This window comes from Calypte anna, chromosome 2 (genome assembly GCF_003957555.1).
Source record: "Calypte anna isolate BGI_N300 chromosome 2, bCalAnn1_v1.p, whole genome shotgun sequence".
Taxonomy (NCBI): Eukaryota; Metazoa; Chordata; class Aves; order Apodiformes; family Trochilidae; genus Calypte; species Calypte anna.
Window position 1 is genome coordinate 43,029,469 of NC_044245.1, and position 26,232 is coordinate 43,055,700.

Genomic DNA, 26,232 nt, shown 5'->3' on the forward strand with positions numbered 1-26,232 from the left:
ATAAAAATCTTGGAAAGAATATAAATTTGCTTCGTGCATCTGCAAATAACAAGGAGAACCTACTCCAAAACCTTCATATATTATTGAAAACTTTAAAGTTTCATGCAAGGCTAAGACAGCAAATCAAGAACATTTACATGATGGAAGTTTTCCAGGAGCAGCTGGCAAGAACAGGAGAGAACTTACCCAAGCAGATGGGCAGGCAATGTGTTTTAAAAATAGTTTTGAATTTCTAGCAGTGACAAAAGGCTTTCTTTATAAGACAAAGAAATTACTTGCAAGATTGTTGTAAACTAGTCTGCAATTATGTGAGAGAACATGAGGAGAGGCACACTGTCAGAATATCAGGGTTGGATTAGGTATTCTGAAGACATTAAAGATGAAGGCCTTGTTTGATCTGGCACTGCAAAGGCTCAATCAGGTATTATCACTGTCTTGATAGCCAAAAAAAAAATATTTATATATGCCATTACCAATTAGACTGTTTTCTTTTCTTCAGACTGTTAACTATTTACATATCTCCCCTAAATGCAGTAATGCTATTTTTATTACTTGGCTTCTTCTAACCCCTTTCGTTTACCAGGCAGGAGGTGGAGAAGAAAAAGAAGCCCTTCAAAAATCCTTTTATCACTTGCCTCAGTATTTACTCCAGTGCCCAAATGCTCGCATCATCACAGAGACCAGGCTCCCTTTTCAACTGAAGGAAACGAAACACAGCTCCCAGGGGCTCCACAAGCACTACCAGAAGATCCAAACAGTTCTCTTTTAGTGCTTTGAGCTCATTTGTCCAAATATTTAACATCTGAGACTAAAACCAGCCTCTTAAATGACCTGAAGCAGGTAGGTGGTGGTGGTGGGTACCCTCTTGCTTCTTTTTCCTGTCCCCCATCCACTCCCTAGAGGAGTTTCTGTTTTTGCTGCCAACCAGGAACTATATGCTGCCCATACAGGCGTATGTATACAGGAACAAAAGAGCCCACTAAATACAGGAACACCAAGACCTTGAAAAGGAATCAGATTCCTCAAACTCATGTCAGAACACTCCTTCTGAAACTCCCTATCAATATACTTCATCCTTGGACTGCTTTCCTAGCACATTGGATTTTTAAACATGTATTTTGGCTAATGGAACACAAATACATTTCCAAAGCCTCCCATCTCTTCAGCAACTGCAGAAGTCACTCTTCTCTCTCACTTTGGAGTCAGCTCATAGGTATAACTGGAGAGAAAATGAGGCACAGATCTATCTTGCCCCCAGTCTGTGGTTGTGGTGAAGTTATCTGTATGTGTACAGACACATTCATGTTTCTCTCAGCTCCCAAACTGGCCTGCATTTTCACTTCCTTCTGCCATCAGCATACTTTATTCAGCTTCTCGCTGTTATTGCTCTCATTTTTCCAAAGTGGACATACATTCATAAAATTGTGTTTCACTAGTGCAGCCAAGGGAATAAAACAAATCAAACCCAAACAATAGCAAAAGTAGCACATGAGATTTTTTTGTGTTCACAACAGCAAAGAGCAGTGTCCTTGTACCTCTTTAAAGAAAGGCATTATTTGTACAGAAAATTTATAGCTTGTATTAGACTAAATCCTTACATGCTTTCCTCATGCTGAAAGGTTAGTAAGTAATTTAGAGAAATATATGGTGTATTGAAGATTCACTGCTCTTCCTCAAACATCAAAAAAATCCCAATTGCCAGGAAAAGAAAGTATGTCAAGAGGTACCAAGGCATACAGTCTACAATATCTGAATCTACAATAGCAAGTTTCACTGCTTCTAGCATGATTCACACAGATGGGATATCCCAATAGTGTCATCACAAATCATGCTTCCCAACACTTCTAAATCAGGGGGCAAAGACCCCAAAGATAAAACTTTGGCTAGCCAAACAGGAGCAGCATTGAAGTCTGAAATATTCAAGAGTTTTGCCATTTCTCAAAGCAATAGTACTTCTGTGATACTGAGAGTGAAGGGGCAAGGAAGCAACCAGACGATAGTAATAACTTCCAAAAAAAGGTGTGAAAAAGATTAGGAGAAGCTCAAGAACATATTCAAATGTACCATATAACTAAACAGATCAGATGGAAAACAAAAGATGTGGTTTCTTAGGTAGTTTGTTGACAGACATCTTAAAAACTTCTTTGCTGAGACTTCACATCATTCTTTTACTGATACTGCTTTCCAAAACCTAACAAGTAATTTAAGTTATAACCCAAGGTGTTAGTCAACTTTATTCTATAAAGAATTCATTCATTACTTCTAGCAGCTATTATTACGAACAAATGTTACTACAATGTAACTCTAAGGTCCTACTGTATTAGGTATAGTCAGTAGCTGGCAATCAATTTTGCACTTTGAAGCACTACATTAAAAAGACTGATCATTACTTGGCTTGGGAATAACATAAGAAACTTCCTTCCTATCCTAATAAAGTCAAAAAGACAAAACATAAACCTCCAAATTATTTCTCCAAGTGTTGACACAGGCCTGAAAGACGTCAACAGTTGTATCTGACAACACTATATATTTAAACACTTGTCTATAAATACATCATATAAAATTGTACATGACTATAACAATCTGAGATTTTTCTATAATACTTGTATGCTCTCTGCTCATTTAACTTGAATAAAGAACTGACATGGAAATTTAAAAGACCCAATATGTAACATTTCTGCTATCTTCAGTTGAATTTTTACATAGTCTTCCCTAAGAGAAAAAAATATTTAAAGGCTTTATTCTTGCCTTATAACAACATTCCCAAGAGATTTAAATCTAAATACCAGAAGGATACTTATACTAGGTGCATTCACCAAGAATTGTCCCTGTTGTGACCACTTGGAAACAGCACCACAAGCATTAAGTGGGTTCTGAGGAGCTGTCAACATCTTAAGTGATGGAACCAACACATCAGCAGTTACGCAATGCAAAGAAAATCCAAAAGAATGTCCATTTTCAGCTGAACCAATTGCTCCAAGTATCATTAACAAAACCAAGCTATATTGTAACTACAACATTACCTTTGCTGCAGTGCAGTCTACAAAAAGAACACTTGATGACTAAACCGCAGCGGAAAAGCTAACTGTGAAACTCAAGGCCAACTCTTTTACAGGCTATTCTTAATGGAAGGTAAGAATATTTACTTTGGGGCTGGGAGAGAGGAAAATCCCATTCACTGAAGAACAGAGTGGGAAACTACTGGTCAAAATTCCAGATAACAGTGTTATCACCTTAAAGGAAGCTGGAACTCAGCACTTGGTGTTGCAAGAAAGTGCTTGAACGTCACACACTGGTTTGGCCTCTGCACCTGGGAGTGCCATAAGATCTTATGGAATTTGGGTCTCACTCTGCTTAATGCTCTAAGCCTACTCCAAGCATGCTTGCAGCAAAAAGTTAACTGCATATATATTTCCTTTTTTGTGCAACCAAGTTATCCAGTGAATCAAACTCTCCCTGGTATGAGATGCAAGGTTATATAGCAGCATTTACTCTGCTATACTTGGTTCATACAGGTGCATTGGCCTAAGGTCAGACAGAACAACAGACACGGAAAGGCCACTGTGACTACAGTTCCTATTAAAGGAACACAGAAAATAACTGATCACACTTTCCAATGTATGAACATACAGTAACGTAACAGTAGCACTAACACTTCTTATATTCTAGTTTAAATGGCATGATAAAAAGCACAGTATGGATTTAAAGATGTTACAGTAGAGAGTTAATATTTCTGCATTACTTCAACATGCAAAGCTAAAGTAAAAGTGACAATAGAGCATAATTCACTAATGGCAAATTAATTATAGTAATTTAACAAATGCAACACCCACATGTCACTGATTGATGAAGCCAAGCAGTATGCCTAAAAAAACATAAATAGCTGGAGATTCAGTTCAGCTTATGAAGTTATTCATGTTCTTTTTTAAATGAATAATAGATAATAGAAAAATAGAATTGCTATGCTAATCCTCAAAATTAACTTCAGTAGTTTTCCAGACAAAAAGAAACAATTTAGCTAATTTGCAAGTTACAAAACAAGGGAGGGGACTTCAAGCATGCTTATGATACACAAGATAAATGCCAGATACCACACCTAGACAAGCTTGAGCTAGTTACTACCAGGACAAAAACAATACTTCAAGTTATTTTTCACCATGCTGATGCTGCTAATGTATGATCTCCAGAAGGGCTACTTGTTCCAAGCATCTAATTATTACAGTGAATGAAAAAACCACAAAGCATGCAACTAAGAAAAAATCCTGATATTGAGTGTGATGAGGATTAATGTATCATCAATATCACAGAATATTTAAATTGCAATAAAAAATAATGTTTCAAATGAGGCCTTCTTCACAGGTGTTGCAGTATTATGATTACAGTTACTTATCCAGATAAGAAATATTACGATTTTTGGAAGGAAAAATTAGCATCTTGTGACTATGTAAGGACAGCGTATTTTGAAACTTGCTACTCAAACCCCTCATGTATGGCTTTTCTTATTTATTAGTCAATAGATAGTATCCCTCCTGGCACTTTTCCTCAGAGGAAAAACAGCAAGCTCTGCACCATTTTAGCATATATCCTCTTTAATATGCCAATTTCAGAGACTTGCAAAGGGCAAATATGGTGTATACAGCAATTATTGCATTATTACACGCCATAGGAAAATGCAACTAAATTCAAAGTTATTCTAAAGAGACCTTTCTGCATCTGAACATACAGTTTCCCAGAATATTGATTGTCATAATTGCATTTACATTTAATCCAGGCCCTCCTGGCAGCAAGGCAGGTTGCAAGACAACATTTAAGCAAGGAGGACCAAAAAAACCAAAAAAAATCCCACCAGAACAGAAGTCTTTGAGCAACAAATGGACACAGATTTTAATGATTCCCTTGTCTTATGCATGAACTGCACAATACTCTGTGGTATGGCATTCTTTCATCACTAAAAGAAATACATGCACCTTATTCCCCCACAACCCACTAAGACCATGTAATGAGCATCTTTGCAACTAAACACTCTCATTGGTACTATGAAAGTAGTTATGTTTTCTTTCTGAAGGGTAAATATTCCTTTTTTATAACAGGGTTTGACAGTTTTCTGTTAATGTTGAACCACTGCACTAAGAGGAAGGAAGTTTTAGATCTAGGAAGTAACAGCTATGCTGTCTTCAGGTCAGGACACCAATAACATATAGGTGGCAGGCCATGTGACAGAAACCTCACGCAACCGATGAGGGTCGGACTGAAGAGAGCCCTGCTATGGCTACCAACAGGTAGCATTACAGGGAAGAAAACTCTAGTACAAAGAGTATTCACAAACAGATTAACTAGAATACAGAAATGTTGGAACTTTCCATTACTGTCCTCTTCCCCAAAAGAAAGCCTTGGGATAAGTTGATTAGTATTTAGATAGGTTATAATGCATATATAGATATTGGAATAATCAAGAGAATTAATCCATTTAAGATGTCACCTTGCACCTTAATGTTTGACTCATACAAAAAACGACCTTTAGACCAAGCAGCACCCAAAGTACTCAGCAAGTCTGAGAGCAGCTAGCAACTGTGACAGGCAGATATTTAACTTTAAGGAGAAGAGTACAGACAGTAAAATGCAAGTCCTGTACTAGCTCTATTCATCACAATACCTGAGTGGCAAAAAAACGTGAGAACTTGTTCCACGTTTAAGACGCCTCTTAAAGGGCCTCGGCTTCTTGCTTAAGTCTGAGCTTAGCAGTGTTTCTCCTGTCTTAAGAGCACATGTGGCCATCCTCAAGACTATATGCTATCGGTGCTGCAAGCCTGTAATTCAGCAGCACGGAAAGCTATCTGTCTCTTCTCATCTCTCAGGGAGAGAAGAAACAATGAAACTTACTTTAACTTCTATTTTTCTTAAGCGTCTTTTAAAACTGAGAAGCCAAGAATAAAAAAGAGGAACAACCATCAGCCAGATATTAATCAGTACCTAAAGATGGGGTTGGTCTCATTTTTGAATAAACGGCGGAGACACATGATCCAATTAAATTCTAATTATGTAAGTAGTAGGCAAGAGTATTTACACTGGCACTGATTACAGCTATTAGAGTCTCAAGTCGCCGGCCAGAGAGACTCTGCTTTCCTTTTCGCCGTTCCGACGGCACCGCCGCGGGGTTCGTTTCATTTTTAACTTACCCGTTTCACAGTTCTCCTTACAAACAATAGGAGACGCTGGCCTGCAAACCCCGTCTTCAAACCGTGTCCCGCTCCGGCGGTCGTAAGCCTGGAAGTGCCGCCGCCCTCCCCAAAGTGATGAATCATGACCCGTCCCACCGCCGGGCCGGGGAAGGAAAGCCCCCAACTTCCCCTGCCCACCCAGACGGGACCCCGAGCCCCACGCAGCGGGAGAGACGACTAAGCCCTCCCACCGCGCCCGTTCCGCGGGCTGGTCCTTACCTCCGAACAGGTGCGGCGAGAGGTGAGCAGGCAGCGAGCCGATCACTAGCCGGGGCCCGCCGGAGGAGCTGCCGCCGCCGCTGCCGCCTCCCGCGGGCCGCTCCCGGCCGCCCTCCTCCGGAGTGCTGTTGACCGAGTCCTGCGAGCCGTAGGGCCCGCTGCTATGGGGGATGTTGAAGGCGGACTGCGCGGCTCGGGCCCCGGAGGCGGTGGCCCCTCCTAAGGACCTGCTCCGGGGTGCCGACCCCGCGGCACCCCCCGCCGCCGCTGTTCCTCCTGCTGCCGCCGCACCGCCGGGAGCGGCATGAGGCGCCGCCGCCGCCAGGTGCGCGTACCGCCCGCCAGCGCCTGCCGAGCGCCCGCCGGTCCCGTTAGCGCCGCCGCTGCTGCTGCTGCTGGAAGAAGGTAAATCCCCGCCCGAGTAAGCCCGGGTGCGGCCATTGGCGGCGGTGGGGCTGCTCTGCTTCGCGCCCATGGTCCCGCCGCCGACTGGCGCTGCCCGGTGCCCTTTACCGCCGCCTTCCCCGAGGCACCCTGGGGCGGAAGGAGTCCTGTCCCGACGGGAGCGATCCGAGGCGCGTGTCGTGCCGAGGAAGGGGGAGAGGGCACGCCAGGGAAGAGAAACGGGTCGCTCGGTGGTCGGTGTCAAGTAGGGAGAGCCGCCCGCCGGGATCCGGCTCAGCTGGCGGCCCCGGTGCGGCCGCTGCTCGCCGGTCTGGGGCGCCACCATGAGCTGCTCGGGACGGTGCTGGCTCCCGCCGCGCGGCCGCTCGGCTCCACCACTACCGCTGCTATGCCCGCCGCCGCCGGGGTCACCGCAGCCGCCGCCATCCTCCGCAGCTAAGCTCTGTGGGGGTCAACGGCGGCAGCAGCGGCGCCGAGGCCGCTCGCTCGCCCGCCCGCGGCGCGCCGTGGCTGTGTCGAGGGAGGCGGGAGGGGGCGGTCACCCCGGCGCAGCCGCTCCTCTATCGTGTCGCCATACTGGGGGCGGCACCAGCGTGCGGGTTGGGGAGCGGTTACGGCGGCAAGGGCTGCCGCTGCCGCTGCCGCTGCCGCCACCGCCTCTCCTTTCCGCTCCCCCCCCGCCGCTCGGCGAGTGACCGGCCCCTGGCGGAGCAACGGGCCGGGCCTGCCGCCTCGCCCCGCCTCCTGCGCCCTCTCCTCACGCAAGGTGCGGGGCAGCGCCAGGTGGGCGGGCTCTGGGCGAAAGGAGGGAGAGAGTCCCTAAGAGCGCGGGGGTGAGGCGATAACCTGCCGGGGGCGGGAAGCTTGCCCGAAGGTCGGCGGGGGTGCCGGAGCAGCCGCCCCGGCGAGGCAGGAGCCAGCAGCCCAACAACTGCCGCCGGCAGCAGGCGGGAGCTGCTGCGGTGTCGCCAGGCCGGGCGCGCGGTGGCCGTTGTGGGCGGCCGTTGGCGGTGCCCGTTGGGGGTGTCCGCGGGCCCTGGGCGGGAGGCGGCGGCGGCGGCCGCTGTGGCCGCGCTCGGTGTCGGGTCCCGCCAGGTGAAGAAGAGGAGCGGCGGCAGTCGGAAGCGGCTTGACGGAGCGCGGGGCGCAGCCCGCTCGAAGAGCGGGTGCCGTTCTGCCAGCTCCGCTTACTCTGGTTGCCGTTGCAGCTTAAGCAAAGCGCCCGGATGGCTGGAGTCCGCCAGCGGCTGAGGGGAGGAGGGCCCATCCCATCCCGCCGTTCCAAGAGCCTGAGTTTGGCGGGGTGGTTGGCACAAGGGCCGCTTACTCCCGTCCGGAGCTTTCCTGAGCAGGGGACTTACCACCCGGGCTTTTGCTGTGGGTCACAGTTCTGGTGGTATATGCGGACGAGAAGATGTACAAGAGGGGTCAAGATCTCTTAGACCTTTCGTTCAGAGGCGATATAGGAAAATCCCGTAGACTTCAGTCTCCTACGTGAAGAAAACCTCCCGTTATTACTGGTTAAAGCTTTACACGTGAATTTGGCTAACCAGCCAAAAGAATTGTCCCTGTGTAACCCCAGCCACATAGCCAAGCTTGGCTATTACCCCAAGCCATCGGGATAATAGGCTTGGTTTGCTCATGACAAAAATAATCAGAGACATAATATTATGTTATTGTGTAAAGACGTGTGATATTGAATGTCATATGCATTGATTTTATACGAACTTGATTCTGACAATCTCTCATCCAAGGTAAACTGCTTGTTTTTATGAATTACTGTTTGCTCTAAAGTTAGGTGTGTCACTGTGAAGCAGTGGAATACACCATCTTGGGACTCATTATTACACTGTCTAGGTGAGGATTCCAACTACATTTGTGTGGCTGTGTGACAGCCACATAGTACCCAAGCTATTATACAATTCATGTGGTAAATAAGACCAAACCCTAAGTTAACATACAAAGTATTATGTCACTTTTGTACTATACATATTACATGTATGTTATAATTGTTACGTGTATTACAGATATATAATGTACAATGTATAGTATCTAGTGCTCTTCCTCTGATGGGTATAAGTGCAAAGACCTCTCTTTCCCCCTTATTTCATCATCTACATTACAACTGCACATAGTCACTTTCTGGCATCAGTGCAACTCATTTCAATTTGCAAGGAGAGGCAGCATAGCTTGGGGTGGTAGAGGTTACCAGCCCTAACTCTTCTGACACTGCTTTTTCCTGGATAGCTGAGCCACACTGTGAATAATTTTAACCCCATTTAGAGGGTGATGCTATAAACTGTTGCTGGTTTCAGTAAGAGGCAGTGATGCCACAGCTGTCTCATGAACAGCTTGGTCTTTTGTGTGCTGGGCAGACAGCTGGGGTCGATAATCTGCCGTCCCATGCTCTGCCATCCCCACTTGTGAATGATAAGCTGCAGTCTCAGCTCGCAGTGGTAGATAACCCAAGGTAGATCAAGTATAAGCACTTCTTAGCTCTGTTTCCTATAAAAAGGAAATTGGTGTGATTGTGCTTTCTGCTCTACCACTGGTTACTTTTAAAAACTTTGGCCAGCTTCAGCCAAATGTCTGAGACACTAGCAGTGTAGAAAAAAAGCAGTTATATAGAAGATACAGAGATCCTATTAACTTTCCCACAGAAGGAAAAGCTAGCATAGGAATTCCTCTCTTGCTAGATTCCAAGAATCCGCATGGGCAAAGGATGTTGCAGACATGACTCATAATTTCTGCTGCTCTCTGAATGCCTGTGGCATGTTCAGCCCTATCAAAGCAGGTTTAGAGGACAGCATGCTCAGTGTTTTATGGAGTTTTTAAAAATTCCACTACTGAGTACCAGTGGAGCTGGGCAGCTGCTGGAATAAATGGGATTTAGAAAATAGTGCGTTGCTATGCATTACCACAAAACTTCTTGTGATTGCTTTACAGTGGATCTAGGATTTAAGCAGGTATCAAATACAGATTATATTTGGCTGTGAATAACTTTTTTTAGTTTACGATTAAGCTATAAAGTTTGTGGGGAAAAAGGCTCTCAAAATATGCAGCTCCTCAGTCTTACAATCAGAAAATTAACAGGATAGAGTATTTCACAGAAAAGAAATCACAACAGCAGGACAGCCTGTGTTACCTTCTTGGAGAGTGTGAATGTTCTCAGTGCAATGGGATTTTCTTTTGGGGGGCTACTTCTGATTTTGTTTTGTGTTTAGAGCAGCTCTCACATTATCAAGTGTGTTCTAAGCAGGACACATACCTCAAAGAACACCTACATCTTCAGAAAAGCAGTGTGACATGTTTCTGAGTGAGCTTTCTCCCCTTCATCCCTCCTGCTCCCTCTTTTAAATTGTTGAATAGAATTTTTTTCTACATAGGGAAACATGCTTTATGTAGTCAACAGTACAGTTAAGTTCTCAAGCTAACATTTCTTCCAACAAATGACTGTCTACTAGCTGTTAAGCCTTGTGGAGGCAAGTACCTGGCACAGTAACTTCCACCCATTTATTTGTCAATACACACTACAAGCAGTTTGCATAAAAATGTCAATTTCCTGTCCAGCACAGAAATTAACTAGTGGCAAGGGGAAGCAGTGAATAAAGGGAGTAGAACATCTTGCTGCTGACCATATTTCCACAGGTTTCAGGGGCTCATTGGAAAGCAGATGGTTCTCTAAGGATTTATTTCTGTAGGCCTGTATGGGTGAATGTTGCTATTGCCATCAAAGCATATCTAGGATATCTTATTTGTAATTAAATGACCACCAAATAGGAACTTTCTTATTCCTTGTTCAGGAAACTGGGGGGGAAGGGGTAGGACAACTGAACAACTGGTTTAGACAGGCAAATATACTTGCTCTTCTTTGTTTATAAGCTGCATGGCTCCAGTTCTGGTTACACTACCTTGTCTATCAGCAAGTGAAAATAATGAACTTGTTTCTTGACCAGCTTCCTCAAAAATGCCACGTGGCAGGTGTGTCCTAAGCATACAAAACCAGATGTAAATTTATAAGATTGCACATTTTGGAAATGTGTGCTGATAAATGGAACAGGGCTCTTAAATTTGCTGAACTGTGAGCTATGGAGACAGATGACAGTCTCTCCCCTCCTGCCCCCTTAATTGGTGGCTTTTATGAGGATGCTGAAACAAGGTTTCAGGCAAGGTTTCATTTTAGACAGAAGCCATCTGACCCTGAACTAATACTGCCAGGCTGAGGTTTACATTCTGTTCAGAACAGATCAGATACTCATTTCTAAAGAAGAAAGGTTTTGGGGAAAAAAGGCACAGACTCATGACGTACAGCTGAATTTTATAATAGCAAGTGCAGGCTCTTAACAGGCTTTAGACAACTTGGTTTTCTGATTAGGTATCAAACTAGAGGTGCACATTGTGGTTGAAAGAGTTCAGTGCAGTTTTTATATTACTGTATATTGCAGCTGTTTAAAATAAATAGTGTTCCATACCACTTCATCCCAGCAACTGAAAACAGAGACTTCTGAAATGTTCAGTTACTCACAGAGAAAACAAACCAGCACTGGTTTATCTCTCTAAAATAAGATATGTAAAAAACACATGTCTAACATCTGCAGCTAGAGTAAGCCATACAGCAGAGGAGAGTGTTATGTGGTCACATCTGTAAACTAGGGGAAATAGGCCCCATATTATCCCTGACAGTATGACTATGAATTACATAAGTAAGCCTATTGTAGGCATCTTTTTAGTTATATTTTGTTACCAGTGTATCTCCAGCTGGTAACTGATATTTCCAGATCTGTAGGATACCCTGATATCCAGTATGGTAGAAAAAATTTTTTTTCATTTAGTAACTCTTTGCACATATTTGCGTTAATCCTGTAAAGATTTATGTTGTGATCATTCTTCATGGAATAAAAAACCAAGCAACTCAAAAAGTTTGATGTTTTAGTCCCAAAATTATTCTGGAAATGTGTGGTGATGCTTAACAGAATAAGGAACCCTATCCTTGCTTTATAAAAATCTGCTTCAAAATGCCTATCTTTTGTTTCAAGTTTTTGCTTTTCTGAAGTTTCTGTCACACTGTAAACAATATGCTGTATTTTGTACACTGGAGTTACCTGTAGAGAAAACTGATGTTCACAGAGAAGGTAACACAGTTCTTAGAGTAAACCAACATTTTGACTTGACTTAATGTTTGACCGCTTTGTACAGGAAGAAATACTTGGAAATAACTTGAAGAAGTGGCAATTTGTGCTGTGGACTCCATTACTTCATGCTATAAAGTAGTGCTGTAAGAAATATACTTTAATCTAACAACTTCAATAGGAAAGAATATTCACCAGAATAATTTCTGAGCTATTGTATATTCACAGTTGTATTATCATAGCCCCTGAGTACCTTCATGGGTAACCAAGCACTACCAAATGTCATTCATATTAATTTGCCATTTTAATGCATAATCAGGCCAGTATTGTTACTGGCTCTTTAATAAACTGTGTTAGTATTACTTGGTGGTGGGTTTGTTATCAATCACCATCGTGTGAAGTATCCCACTGTGTAACTTCCTCATCTTTCACTCATCTTTAACCCCACCAACACTATCTTTAAAAGCTACCTCGCAGACCATTTTTATTATATTATCAAAGATGAACAGAATCATAGAATCATAGAATTGGCTGGGTTGGAAAGGACCTCAGAGATCATCGAGTCCAACCCTTGAACCACCGTTGCGGTTGCTAGACCATGGCACTGAGTGCCACATCCAGTCTCTTTTTAAATATCTCCAGGGATGGAGAATCCACTACTTCCCTGGGCAGCCCATTCCAATGCCTGATCACCCTCTCCGTAAAGAAATTCTTTCTAATATCCAACCTAAACCTCCCCCAGCACAACTTAAGACCGTGCACTCTTGTCTTGCTGAGAGTTGCCTGGGAAAAGAGACCAACCCCCACCTGGCTACCACCTCCTTTCAGGGAGTTGTAGAGAATGATGAGGTCTCCTCAGAGCCGCCTCTTCTTCAGGCTGAACAGCCCCAGCTCCCTCAGCCTGACAAATACTGTCTTAGACTGTGCCTATTTCTACACTGAATGCATTTGCACCGATTCATAAATGAAGTAACATCAACACACATTTATCTGGGCAGGGCATAAAACACATATTTGTGGGTATGGGAGTCCAGGAGTGGGTGAGTTGACATAGAAAGGTCTCATCCAGCTGAATTTTCCTGTTTCTGTGATTTCTAAGAAGAGGGTGCGGAGGACAAACCAACATATGGGAAGTATGTTTACTCCCTCTTGTTTTCAGATCTCCTGTAGCAGCACCCAGCGTTGCCAGCTGACTGTGGATTCAGGAGCTGGGGAGGGGGCTGTTGCTCTGGCTCAGCTCCCTGTACTGCTGCAGAGGGAAATAATGATAATCTTTCAAGGTAAGTTCCTGAATGATGCTGTTTTGTCTTGCAGGGTAGAGTGTGAGGCCATGAAACCCTTCTGCACCCAGAGAGGCAACTGCCTCATAGAGAGCCTTATCTGAACAAGTCGTGCCAAGTCTTGACACAGTGAATATTATACAGGTAAATCAGCCTTCAGAAGCCAATTGCAGACAAGCTCTTTTGCACCATACATCTTTCATTAGGAGCACTAATTGCTTGAGTGTGAGGTATCTATAGAAATAGGTGAGTAAATGGAAAACAGTATAAGAGAAACAATAACAAAGTGGAATAAGTAGGAATCATAGCAGGTGGTGGAGCCATGTGACATCACATTTGCCAAGTACAATTTGTATTCTCTTAGGTTCTGTATTGTTTGCCAAATATTACCTTAACTTCTCAGAATCCAAGAGACAAAATACCTTTGTTCTTATTTTTGCACAATATTTGCTAATGTTTTCAACTTAAAGTTTTAAGTACTGCTTCCTACTTAGAGCCTGCTACTGGTAAACCTAGTAATGAGAAACAAAACCACACTCGTGAGTCACTTATCGGGCTTTCAAGCAGTCATTCATGTCAAAGGGACAGTAACAACCTTAAAATATAATAAAAGCAAGGCATACTAGCTTATATATTGAGGTGATACTTTATAAACTAGTGTGTAGTGAATAACACAAAAGCATATAATTGGATTTTTCTGAAAATGCAGCTGCAGCTATACTGAGTCTGGAGGAATGTCAGAGCACTCTGCTTCTCCTTCTCTGCCAGAAGCATTTTCTGTGCGTTCTGCCTAGTGTAAACCAAGCACGAGGGTGGTGTGAAAGGCTCCATCTGTTGGGTTGGCTCACATCCACTTGGCAGAAGTTGTAACACGTGAAAGTAAAAGATGAGAAATCAGAATCGTGAACCTTCTTCCTTCCCTCCCCATTCTGCCCTTCCCCAGCTTGTACCTCTCCAGGAGCAGGAGGAGTGGTGGCTTGTTCTAGGTTGCTGCTTGCAAAATGAGAGGATTCAGGGTGCTTCATGCATGCTCCTCAGACCTCCCATAACAGCACAGGGACCACTCTCAATTTAGACTGGGGGACTTAAATTTCTGAAAGGAACATAATGTTTTCCAAAGAGTGAAAGAAACCAGTCATTTCACCACTCCAGAAAGCCAGTGTACACTTCCTGGCTGGCTGCTCTGCTTCAAACTGGTTTCAGTTCAGGATTCAGAAAGTGCCAGGCAAATAATAAATCACGTTCAAGTTAGAATAGTCCTTGTAACAATCTGGTGTAGCGAAACATTTTTAGAGGATGCAATGTTTTTCTAGACACTGGGAGTGCAAAAACTCAGTAGTTTATTTTTGAGATGGTTACTGTTAGAAACATGATTGGTTCACCATCCCTGTGGACCACTTTTGACACACTACCTTATCAAGGTCACAATTTAACAAGATAATTCAGAACAATTTATTTCTCTTTTATTTTCTAAACAAAGGGTTTCTTCTAGAGTCATGGTAGCTTTTCTTTAACTCAGACATGATATGATCACAAAAGATAGGGTCTTTTTACAGACATAGTAATCCAAATCAAGGCCAGAATGCAGTTCTACGTTTTCCATGTGGAATTCAAGCAATAAAGACCTCTTCTGGAGGAAGCACATCAAGAAGATGGGGAGTCTTGGATTCATTCTGGATGGCAATTCTTCCTTTTGTTAAAGGAAAAATACTGAGCACTCTGATATTGCAAGTCCACACTGACATCTAGTGCTGAAAAAATTGCATGAGCCAGTGAGGAAACAAAGAAGGAAAAAGGCATGGGACTAGAATGAAAAATCTAAAAATATAGCAAATAATCCCTCCTACTTTATAAAAGCAACTGGTGGTTTGTGGATTTCTGCGGTGGGCGGGAGGTTCTCTGGCTCTGTGAACTTGGGTGCTGTGGGGGCATCCCCTGGAGAACGGCATGGGGTACCAGGTCTGACAGCCAGACACTCAGCATAGCAACCGCTGGCTTCTCCTGAAAACTGTTTTTCAGTACATGACAATTCTTGAGTTGTGACTTATTTTAGGTTGGCCTTGCAGCCACCATTGTTGTAGGACTTGGTCCAGAGCAGCAAAACTAGTGAAACACTGCTGCCAGTGTCCCAGTAAACTTGATTTTACAAAGACTTCACAAGGAGGAGATGTTCCCACTTTCCAATCTAAGAAGAGAATTCCCTGGTATATTGGAAAGATTCCCTATATGAGCTTTTTCCAAGGAAAGGGGTCATTTAGCAGTGGCATTTAATTGTTAATGTTCACTTACCTCCCCTTTCAAAACAAAACATTTTTTATACACACACAAAAATTTGCACTTTGTAATGTTCTACTGTGCCTTTAAAGTCAGGCAAAGACTGTAATACAAATCATCTGTGATTTTTCATTGAAATTCCTACCTTCCATAGAAAAGTGAAAAGTAATAATAATATAGAGAATAATATACAGAATATACAGTAATAATAATATACAGAATTTTTCAGTGTCTTAGCTGCCAGCATACTTCCTTCTCTCTTATCAGGGAAATGATGGGATTAAAACCATGTGCTCTGTATGCTTCAGAAGTGAGATATGCATGTCAGTGTTGCATAAATCATCAAAGGAGATGAGCAAAAGGACAGATCCAAAACCACTGAGATCAATTGACTTTTTCTTTTTTCCCATTGAATCCCATGAGCTTTGGATCAGGTCCCAGCGGATGTCAGAGCTCTGCCAGCCCCACTGAGAAGCTGTAGTCCAAATGCTGGTGTGTTGTTTGGCACAACCATAAGGTTAAGCAGATGCTGGCAGATGTATCCTCCATGGAAGGAATCCTGGTGTTGGCAAGCAGGATTTCACAGCAAGACCCAGCATGAAAAACTGCTTGTTTCCCTGCGTGGAGGCAAAGCGTGTCCTAACCTACCAGCCAAGGGTGAAGACATCCTCTTCCTCCAGAAAACCTATGCTGTGCATCAGGGCACATCAGCAAGCTGAATCTCCTACCATTTGGTACTACCTGGCAAGAGCTCTTACGTTTTCCTCTTTCACAGCACAGCAAGCAAAAAATGTCTGATTTTTGCTCTTACTGCCTGTGTGAAAGGCTCAGAAGGAAATGTGGCTTTTGTCCTGTCCCTTGTACCCTTTCTCCCCTTATAGTCAGAAAGCCCAAATATTCAAACGTAATTTCTTCTTTTAATTTTTGCAGTTCTTTATATTTCTGAACAGTAGTCATATGGAAGTAGGCATGTTGCCACATCTAGAATGTAATTTTTTTTCCCCCTGAACCTTGTAATCAACAACCACATGCCTATTTTAAAAATGTTTCAGAATCCTGTGCCTGGGCTGGGCAGATTGAGAAGTAAGGAAGGATTGGCAGGCCCAATTAGACAATAAGTAGCATAAGTAGCTGTCAAAAACAAAGCTAGAGCAGGCGAAGGCATGTGGCATCTCTCACTAGCTGAGCTAGAATGACTGGCACACTCAGTCAGAAACACTCATTTTCTGATTTAATAGGGGCTTAAGACAAATTGTCACACAGCTGAGACCATGCAAATCAATCATTAAAATGTAGAGTTGGAATCTGATGTCAGTTTAAATTCCATTAACATTAGTGGAATTGCATCACATTTATCCTCCCAGAGATGTAGGATGCAAAATTTAGCCCATAATTATTATTAGGAGCAAATGCACACAGAATTGTATCACTTGTCTAGAATTTCCCTTGAATAAGAAGTAGTAGAATAGTAAAAGCTTAAAATGTAGAATAGAGTAGGGTAGAATAGAAAAACAAGGAAAGGGAAAGGAAAAGGAGAAGGAAAAGAAGGGGGGAAGGGAAGAGGAAAAGCAGAGGAACAGGACAAGGGGAAGAAGAAAGGGAAAGGAGAAAGGGGAAAGAAAACAAAAGACTAAAAGAAATGGCAAGAAAAGAATACAAGAATTTAGGAAAATTTCATGATGTAATTTAAAAACGTGGGGAAAAGTTCCACATGTTTAGCAATAACATTGAATTGAATCGAATCACTTCAGCACTGATGTCACCATGTCGTGTTCTTGTCCTTCCTTTCCTTTTCAGCTTTTAAGAGGACCCAAAACACATGCAATCCGGTGACAGCAATTTATTCAAGAAAGTGCCACTAACTTTTAACAGTGACTGGTCTACAGAGCATATTTGGTGGAGTGATTGAACATCCAGTATGAATATATTCAGCTGACATGAGTTTCCAAGCTTGTGGGAACATAGCAAAGTGTATTATATGCAAGGTTTTTTTGCAATAGAATGACAGATATAATCCCAGCTAGGCACTGCCTTGCTTTATGTGGAACACAATCTATTTTAATGAAATTTCAAGTATATTTTGGGGAGCAATGAGTTAGGCTGAACGGTAATAATTTAGAGTTCTGCATTTAATATTAAATTCCACACCGGATCCTTTGCCTTGCATTCAGGAGTATAGTTCAGTGAAGGGAATGCTCTGGTTCATACAAACAGTGTGAATCAGGGCTACTTGACAGCAAGGATTAGGGGAGCACAACCTAGATCTGAGAGCCTCTGTGGGCCTGTTAGTGACTCAGTGACTTTTGATGAATCCCCAAGTGAACTTTCTTAGTCAGTGCTATTGTGGACTCTTAGAAACAATTACTGCCCATGAGACAGGAATGACAGAGTTTTGGCAGTGCACAGACAGGTTAAACTGGGGGGCCTGACAGGACTACCAACCTTGCCTCATCACCCTGCCCTTATCTTAGGGGCTGGCATCCTTGCCGGGACCTGACAGAAGGATACAGACAGCTCGATGCAGAGCAAAAAGGATGTCAGTCAGGAACAGTGGCAGCTGAGGACCTGCTTCGTGGCCCTGCAGCCCCCTCCCCTGCGAGGCTGGGAGAAGGGGTGGAGCAGTCCTGCTTTTAATCCATTGCTTCATCTGAGCTAATATCCCAGTGCTTCAGAATTTAGATGTGAGCAGCTTCTAGTTCAAGCTGGTTGTCCTCAGCAACAAAGGAATATGTAAATGCATGACAGCAGTGATGGAGTGCAGCGTTTTAGATAGGGACAATGGAGGAAAAGAGTGCTTTAGAAAATTCACAAATCCATAGAAGCTCTTGAGCTGAAGAAACTGAAAAGCCTCCTTTTGCAGCTGCCTCCTTATATTTTGAGTAATTCTCTGTTCTTTCCAGAATATTTGCAGACTTCATAGTTCAACTCAAATTGTATTTGGTTGTCTGATCATTTGTTCTGTCCAAAAAAATTACAATGCAGTTTTCATCAGCTGTAACTCACCTGATCTGATGTACCTCTACGGCGAGCACTCCAGGTCTTTGATTCAGGTACTTCTTTGCAATGGAGACTGAAGGTGAAATCTTAATGCACTTCCATTTTTATGAAAGGTGCTTTTCAAAGGGAAGAGAAAAAGTAAAACTGCATAAAGTTGCTAAAAACTATTAAAATGTGTCATTAAATCCAAAAATATTTACATGGAATCTTTCCAATTGGAAGAAACTGGAAAAAAGCTGCAAGACTTGAAGACCAGCAGTATAGGTCACAAGGAAGCTCGTCCTTGTTTTTCAGTGATCTGGCTTAGTTATTTGGGCTGTTCCTCCCTTTCTACTCTTTACCTCTTCATCATTTTGTCAGGATAAAACACATTACAAATTGCAAGAAGCTCAGTAAGTTAAAGCACAGTAAGTAATAAGCACAGAAGGTCAATGCTTTATATATATATATCCCTATGATAAGAAGAGCTCTGAAAACACAGAACTCTTACAGAAGTCATGGTATCCATTTTATACAAATGGCAGTCACAAAAAAACCCCAAAAAACCACCAAAAAACAAACCACCCAAAACCAAACAAAAACCAACCAAACAACCAAACCAAAACAAAACAAAGAACCACCACACTACTAATGCTAGCCTGCTAAGAAGAACCATGAAGCACAAAACATGCAATAAGCATTTCTGAAAAAATACCTGTAAGTTACAATGGAGGATGCATCTTTTAAAATGGTCATGGAAATACTTTATCATGTAGACACTGTAGTGTCTAGAGAAGCCACTTGTTAAATCATCTGGGGATTTTTAGATTTGATCTATACTGTAATATAACAGAAGAATGTTTTGTCAATCAGCAGCTGGCATAAAATAGACATTTTTACTGTTAATGATGCTGTCACAATTAGCCACAAAATCCCAGGAATCAGATGCTGCAGCACCTACTGTCTCACAAGGAAGAAGTAATGTGCTTGTTGCCTGAATAGAGCCTTTCACCCCATTTCAGAAAGGCAGGGTGAAAGATTGTCAAAGCTGATCAGTCCCACAGACAGATAGTAAAGAATTTATACTGTCTCTCTCTACTGCTGTTTGCCAGCTGAGCTGACTGCCAGCTCGTACCATTGGTGGAAGTTTAATTATCAGCCCTGTTGTTTTCATTATAAGCTGCTGTTCCTTGGGGTTTTATCATTTCAGTTCTTAAGGCCTTTCTGTGCATGGTTTGATCACAGAGGCAGCAGAACTAGATTGATTTAGAAACAGATTTAGCCAGACTGGTACTGAAATTGTGGTTAAACTAGCCTGACATACCTTTTCACCTCTTTCTGTAGCAGACACGCTAAAAACCCTGCCATATGTACTTACAGGAGTCCAACGTAACTGGGACCATGTCAGAAGTCTTTGTAGGAAAAGGTCACTAGGACATCTTTCTGAGAGGTGTGTGATTAATCTGGAATCTCTTAATGAGGCTACAGCCTGGCACATGTCCAATGGGAGATCAATCAGTCAGCATTTGCAAGAAATCCTGAATTTTATTCCAAATTTTGGGTCTTTCCAGCCTCATGAGATCTTTTCCCTGTCCTTCTCTTCCAGATCTGGGATATGCCCATCTTCCAGTTCTAGTGATTGATAAAGTTCTGTAAGCATAGTTATTACTGGGAGCTTTACATGTATTTTACATACTAGCAAATAATAATGTCTGAAAAGTGAAGAGCATGTTTCTGTGGACTGTATTGCCTTATGCTGATTTTCAAAGCAACATGGAGATATTTTTTCCCCACAAATTAAAGGGGATCTAGAAAGGATTATTAGTTCCTCTCCTCCGAGCAGGCAGTGCATTTGAAGCCCTTCCAGAGTATTGTCATAAAAGTATTTGTTCCCTAAATCTTCAGATGTTAAGAGGGCTACAGTAAATTGGTTTTGTCCATATAATTGTATGGTTGTGAATCCAGCATCTTGTGGCTATTTGCGTAGGTAGACATTCTATAACGCTTCCTGAAAACATTGTCACAGTGGCAAGAAAGAATTTGGAACTGATGGACCAAATAGCCAAATTGTTCAGGTTTAGCCCTTCAAGGATCTGTTTCTGATATAGGTTTAACTCAATGAGCAGCAGATCCTTCCACAGCACATGCAGCCCTACTGCAAGGTGCCTACATTCAAGTGCCATCACCCATCTCCACCCTCGTCCCCCTTCCTTTGAGAGAGAGGGATGGGAAAACAGAGGTGGGAGAACTGTACAAGCATTTTGTTTGTGCTTTGTGTTTGGTTTCAGAGCTGCTGAGGGTATATCCTACAACCCTCAGCATTACACTAACCCAAGCTACTCCATCATTTGTTTGCAATGAGCCACAGGCAGTAAAACAACCAGAGCTATCAGAATGGTTTTCCTGCAACATATAACCCCCCCCCAGGCTACCATTGTAACTGCTGACAGCACAAGGATTTAGGGTTATAACCCAGCCTAGTTGCAAAGGAAACCCTCAGATGAGCCGGTCCGGGTTTGTGGACACACCATAGATTTGGGAATAGCATCCAGCTTGGATTCTGAGTGAATCCTCGTGGGCAGCCGGCCTTTGAGCCACACGGACACAGACAAATGGGAATCATTTCGAGTTGCCCGTCCTCATCTGTCTTCTTGTCACAGCTTGCTGATACCTTACTGCTCAGACTCGACCACCACGCCCCAGGCGATGCCCCTATCTCCGGAGACATCTATAAACCATTTGCAGATCCTAAGCGAATCCAATTTAGCTTATAGGGATAAGTGTTATCCAGCCTGCCCAGGATGAATTTTAACTTGTGCATAAGCGCTGTGTAATCATGGTTTTGTGTGGTATTTAAGCATGCTTTATAAAGATACCCGCCCTCTGCATAGCTAGGGTGTTCCTCATTTTCTATGGTAATGAATCAGCATTCGGGGGGCTTTCTGGGCTGTGTCTTACCTATCCCTGGTCCCTCTGGTATCTGAGGGAGGCCCCCGACAGCTGAGCCGCTAATGAAGGTAGGGGAAGATGGGGACAAAGAACCCGGCCATACCTATTGAGGGAGAAATCTGCATCTGAAAGTGCCTGATGGAAATGGGCAAGGTGCCAAACAGCAGGGAGAGGGATGATGCTCTGGAATATAAAGACGGGCATATTGCTACCCCTTTCTGTCTTTAAGTCACTGGTTCTGTTGTGGTTTTTCGATTCTTTCTTTCTTTCGTTCTTTCGTTCTTTCGTTCTTTCGTTCTTTCGTTCTTTTTTAATAAAAAAAAATAACAAAAGGAAACAAACAAGGGGATCAGTTTGATTTGGGAGCAGCAGAGCTTATATTCATATCCCAGTAAATGCAACACCCGGCCTTTCCTGACAGCCCTTCCTGCTGCTTCAACTCTTCTCCTAACCCTACAGCCCTTCAGTTCCACCTCTCCCTCTTCAGTCCACAACAGAGCCTCTACCAACAGCTGATACATGCTGGATCTGAAGTTGCCCCAGGACACAGCAGCCAAGACAGTGTTATCTGAACATGCAGGTGATTTAGACCCTTGTTTTCAGGGGTCACTGCTTTTTTGGGAGTGTAAGTTATGCAGTTAAACACACGATGCCTACACTTCAGGTCACAGCAACCACCATTGCTCAGCAGCCCAGGGAAGTTTTGGATGCCCCCTCCCTGGAAGTGTCCAAGGACAGGTTAAACACAGGGGGCTTGAACTAGATGGTCTTTAAGGTCAACCCAACCCATTCTATGATTCTGTTAACATCAGGATTGTTTTATTGTTGCTGATCAGACATGCAGCCATGCTGCTTTTGTAGTTTTGCTTCTGCCCATTCATACTCCTCTCTCATGGGGAAGGCACTGAGCTTTTTCACACTATTATCCCTCTGCACACTCCACTGCCTCCAAGAAAAGAAAGTTCTCTTCAAGAGGCCCTGGTAGCCTTCAAGTCCCTAAGTTTAGTGGTACCTCCTGCTAAACATGGGTCAAAACTCAGTTTGCCTCAAAGGAGGAAACAAGAAGCATCTCAACAGCAGGCTGCAGCAAGAGAAAGTTCTTCAGTACTCAAACTCATGAGGGACAAACTGCAGCAGAAGCCTGGATGAGATGTAGAAAGGACATGACCAGCCAGCATCAGTGGGTACAATGGGGAAGGACAGAATGGTAGAAAAGCCTGCAGTCTCTCTCCCTTACCCCTTTTTCAGAAGCTAGTCTGGTTAATAAACAACAGCCCTTCCTCTGGGGAAAAAAAAAAAAAAAGGGGGTGGGGGATGGTATTGTGTGTAGGCCCAGAGTGAAAGAGTTCAATGGTGAAAGAGAATCTTCCCCTGCCTGGCAACCAGTAAATTAAGCTTAGCTCTAAACCATATTTTCAGCATGGTGGGAGGAAACCTTTGGGCCCCTTGGTGCAAGTTGGATAACAGTGTGTGAATCCACATGCCAGTGGGCTTGGGCTGAGAATTTGCTATCTAAATCTTAGCTTCCTCAGTGCCAGAAGCATCCCTGTTGAGGCTCATCCAGGATTAATCTGCAAAGACTGAAAAAGAGAAGGAGCAATGATTGACATGGTAATACAGCATCTCCCATGCAAAAACACCCTCACCCCCTCCAGCATTTTCATAACCGAATACACACCTTGTTTTGCACTATAAAGAGCATGGGAATGAAATGTGATAATGAGACATAATGAGATGCATGTATAAGACAAGCTGTGGACGGGCAGTGAACATAAAAAGAGTTGTGTATGTGAACATAGGGAAGAAGTGGCAGGCACTTTCTTATAATCTAGCAACAATAATCATGACAATAATTTAGGTTTTAATTAATTTCCCATCTTCCATACACTTTTGTGTAGCTGGAGAAAAGAAGCAAATAACCGGGCTTTCTGTTCGGGTTCTTGTAAGCAGACTCCAGTAAATACTGTCAAAAATGTCCACTAAACCATCAGGCATGTTTACTTCAGCTGTCTTCCTGCCCCTTGTATGTTGTTTGGTTTTTGTTTGGTTGGGATTTTTTTGTTTATTTGTTTATTTGTTTATTTATTTACAAGGAGCAAGCCATATGGAAAGCCTACAGAATGCAATTTACAAAGAAACTGGAAAATATCAGTTCAAAATTCACTTTCCACAATCTATGGCACACCCAGTGCTAAAAGCTATTTTCACTTTATCAGGAATCAGAAGCAATACCAGACTTGCCTCTGTTTATTACACTTGCAAAATTATTATCAGTAAGCTCCTGATCAGAAAGGACTTTGAGAGATTGGCAAATATTTTCAAAGGATAAATAATATGAGGTAAATAAAACCATTGGGACAGTGCACCAGCAAAAAAAGAGCCAATATTTGTTCACTAAACTCTTGTCTAATTATTGGCATATTGCAACTAATTAGCATTAGGGAAAAAAAAAAAAAAAAAAAAAAAAAAAGCAGCTGTAATCTATCCATGCCCTCCTCTTTTTGGACTGTTCCCAGTATCAATTTCAGAGGAAGAGCATTCCAAACCAGAACCCTCTGGCTTTTCCATTAATTGTTTAGAGGAACTCCAAGCCTCTGCAGAACACTACAAGTTTTCTGATTTTCTCGCAGCAGAATTTTTGTTCTTTTGCCTTTTTTCAAGGCCTTGGATCTGCAGCCACAACCCTTTAGCTGAAAGCCTGTTGTAAGTTGAACCAACAGTAGCAGATGCAGAAACAGATTTCCCTTGGGAAAGAACGTCAAGTCAGTCAGTCTGACAGCTGTAGTGGCAAGTACTAGCAATGTTCGATTGCCCCTGTAAATTCTGGGGATAAACATCCCTAAAATGTCAATGACTGATGGTGAAGATTGAGTAGAGTGCGAGTAAGTGTTGAAGTACACAGTATACATTATTGTGCTCTCATTACTGATCATGATGATCAATGTTCATTGATTCTTTTACCCCCTTATATTTGTTTCTGTCCAGGTAGATGCTTCCTCTGACTGAAGAAGGAATTGTTTATGTGCAGCACAGTGGCAAGAGCTGTGCAAATGCTAAAATGTGCTTATAAATAATTCCTGCTGATGGAAGAAAACCCGTGGCATAAGAGAAGCAAGTTACTCCATCTCTCTCCGACATGCTATGGAGGTCTCTCAAACAGGCTTGGAGGATTTCTGGTCTGGTTTTGCTCCCTGTACAAAAGAAGCATTTACTTTGCTCCCAATGCTGTAACCTTGCAGGTGAAGTTGAGCTGGATGCATGCCTTCTGGACTGGGATATGTGTCTGCCTTATGGCACTGTAGCCACCCTCTAGGCAAATTTTTCCTCTTGGCCATCCTTCCAGATACCATCTTTGTGCCCTTTTTGCCCCAAGGTGCAAGGAGATTACTAGTGGAAAATCAGCAGACAGGGGAATTTCATTGGTGAAACCAGCAGCCTGCTTATCATTGTTACTTTTTTACTCACATGCCTGAATCCTCTTGTAGTGGTTTCTATGCCAACCGAAAAATTATTTCTTAATATAAATCAAGTTTGTCAGACTTATGTTTGTGCATAGCACTAACTGAAGGTTAGATAAGCAATTCTGAGACCAAAAGCAGACAAACTGATCTGCTTTATGAAAACGGAGCTACCAAGGATCTAAAACATAAAAAAATCCTTTCTTTTCCTAGGGAAATTTGCTTTGAGTTTTAGATTGTGGTTGTTCTGATGTATTTTGAGAAAGAAAGGCACAAGAACTGTGAATATCATTAATGAATACACTTATCTTTTAAATGCTGAGACTTTGGATCAAATTACCTATGTTTGTAAAAGAAAAGAAGTGAGACTACTCAGCACATAAACAGCATAGGGAGAGGAAGAAGAGAAAAGTTTCATAGAAGCTCCTCTTTAGAAATTGTGAAGGGATTTCTGAAAATGGCAGTCTGTGGCTGTTTGATACATGGGTAATGACAGTAGTTCTTGTTAACCTTTTTAAGTTTACCTTTTGCTTGCACATTTATCTTGTCTTTTTATGATCCTAATAGTTACCTTTGGCTGTTTGGAAGGACTGTTTTGCAGACAGTTCATCCCCATTGCTGCATAGCAATGAAGTTTTTTAAAAGGTATCAATTTCTTTACAGTCTGAGTGATAAATGGTAGCATCTCATATCTGTTTAATCTAGTATGATCATCATCTTTAGTTATGATAAAACCTTTTAGAAGTTTAGTGCAATCCGTAGCACTGGTATAGCTAGTGGGTTAAGGCAGTGGGTTACTCTTGTTAATCTAAAAATAAGTAGTCAGTGGGCTCTTTTAATTAACCTGTCTCTGACCAAGGAGTTGTCTTGTTTGTCCTATGGAGAAGAAACTCTATGCCTGGGTGGGAGGGATGGGCTATGGTGCAAGTATAGGCAAGCATATTGTCTTCTGTCCACACAACTCCTGCTCATCACAAAAGGAACTTCATAGAACGAGTAAAGGCAAAGCCCATCTTTTTTTGCAGAAGGTAATGCCCTGTTTGTTATTCTTTCACTCTCCTAGTGTTTGTTTCAGCAGAACTCAGTGTAGGTGATTGTTCTTCCCTTCCTTCCCATCTTCCTTCTCTATTTCTGCTCTACTTTGTCCCTGTACACAGTGCTGGTGAGGCCACACCTCAAGTACTGTGTCCAGTTCTGGGCCCCTCAGTTTAGGAAGGAGATTGAGGTCCTGGAGCAGGTCCAAAGGAGGGCAACCAGGCTGGTGAAGGGACTCGAGCACAGACCCTATGAGGAGAGGGAGCTGGGGCTGTTCAGCCTGGAGAAG

At 42.8% G+C, this 26,232-nt stretch overlaps 1 protein-coding gene and 1 long non-coding RNA gene across 2 annotated transcripts in view; one reads left to right on the forward strand and one right to left on the reverse strand.

The window, feature by feature from the left end:
• ZNRF2 (zinc and ring finger 2) overlaps window positions 1-7,315 on the reverse strand; it is a 58,000-nt gene extending 50,685 nt beyond the window's left edge. The window contains exon 1 of the mRNA XM_030444946.1: window positions 6,438-7,315. Coding sequence (XP_030300806.1) covers window positions 6,438-7,167 — 730 coding nt within the window. The 5' untranslated portion in view covers window positions 7,168-7,315. The remainder of the gene's footprint in view (window positions 1-6,437) is intronic.
• On the forward strand, window positions 6,341-24,949 carry LOC115597850. Its single transcript, XR_003987195.1, has 3 exons — window positions 6,341-6,459; window positions 13,286-13,395; window positions 24,436-24,949. It is a non-coding gene; the product is annotated as an uncharacterized LOC115597850 (long non-coding RNA).
• The last annotated feature ends 1,283 nt before the right edge of the window (window positions 24,950-26,232 follow it).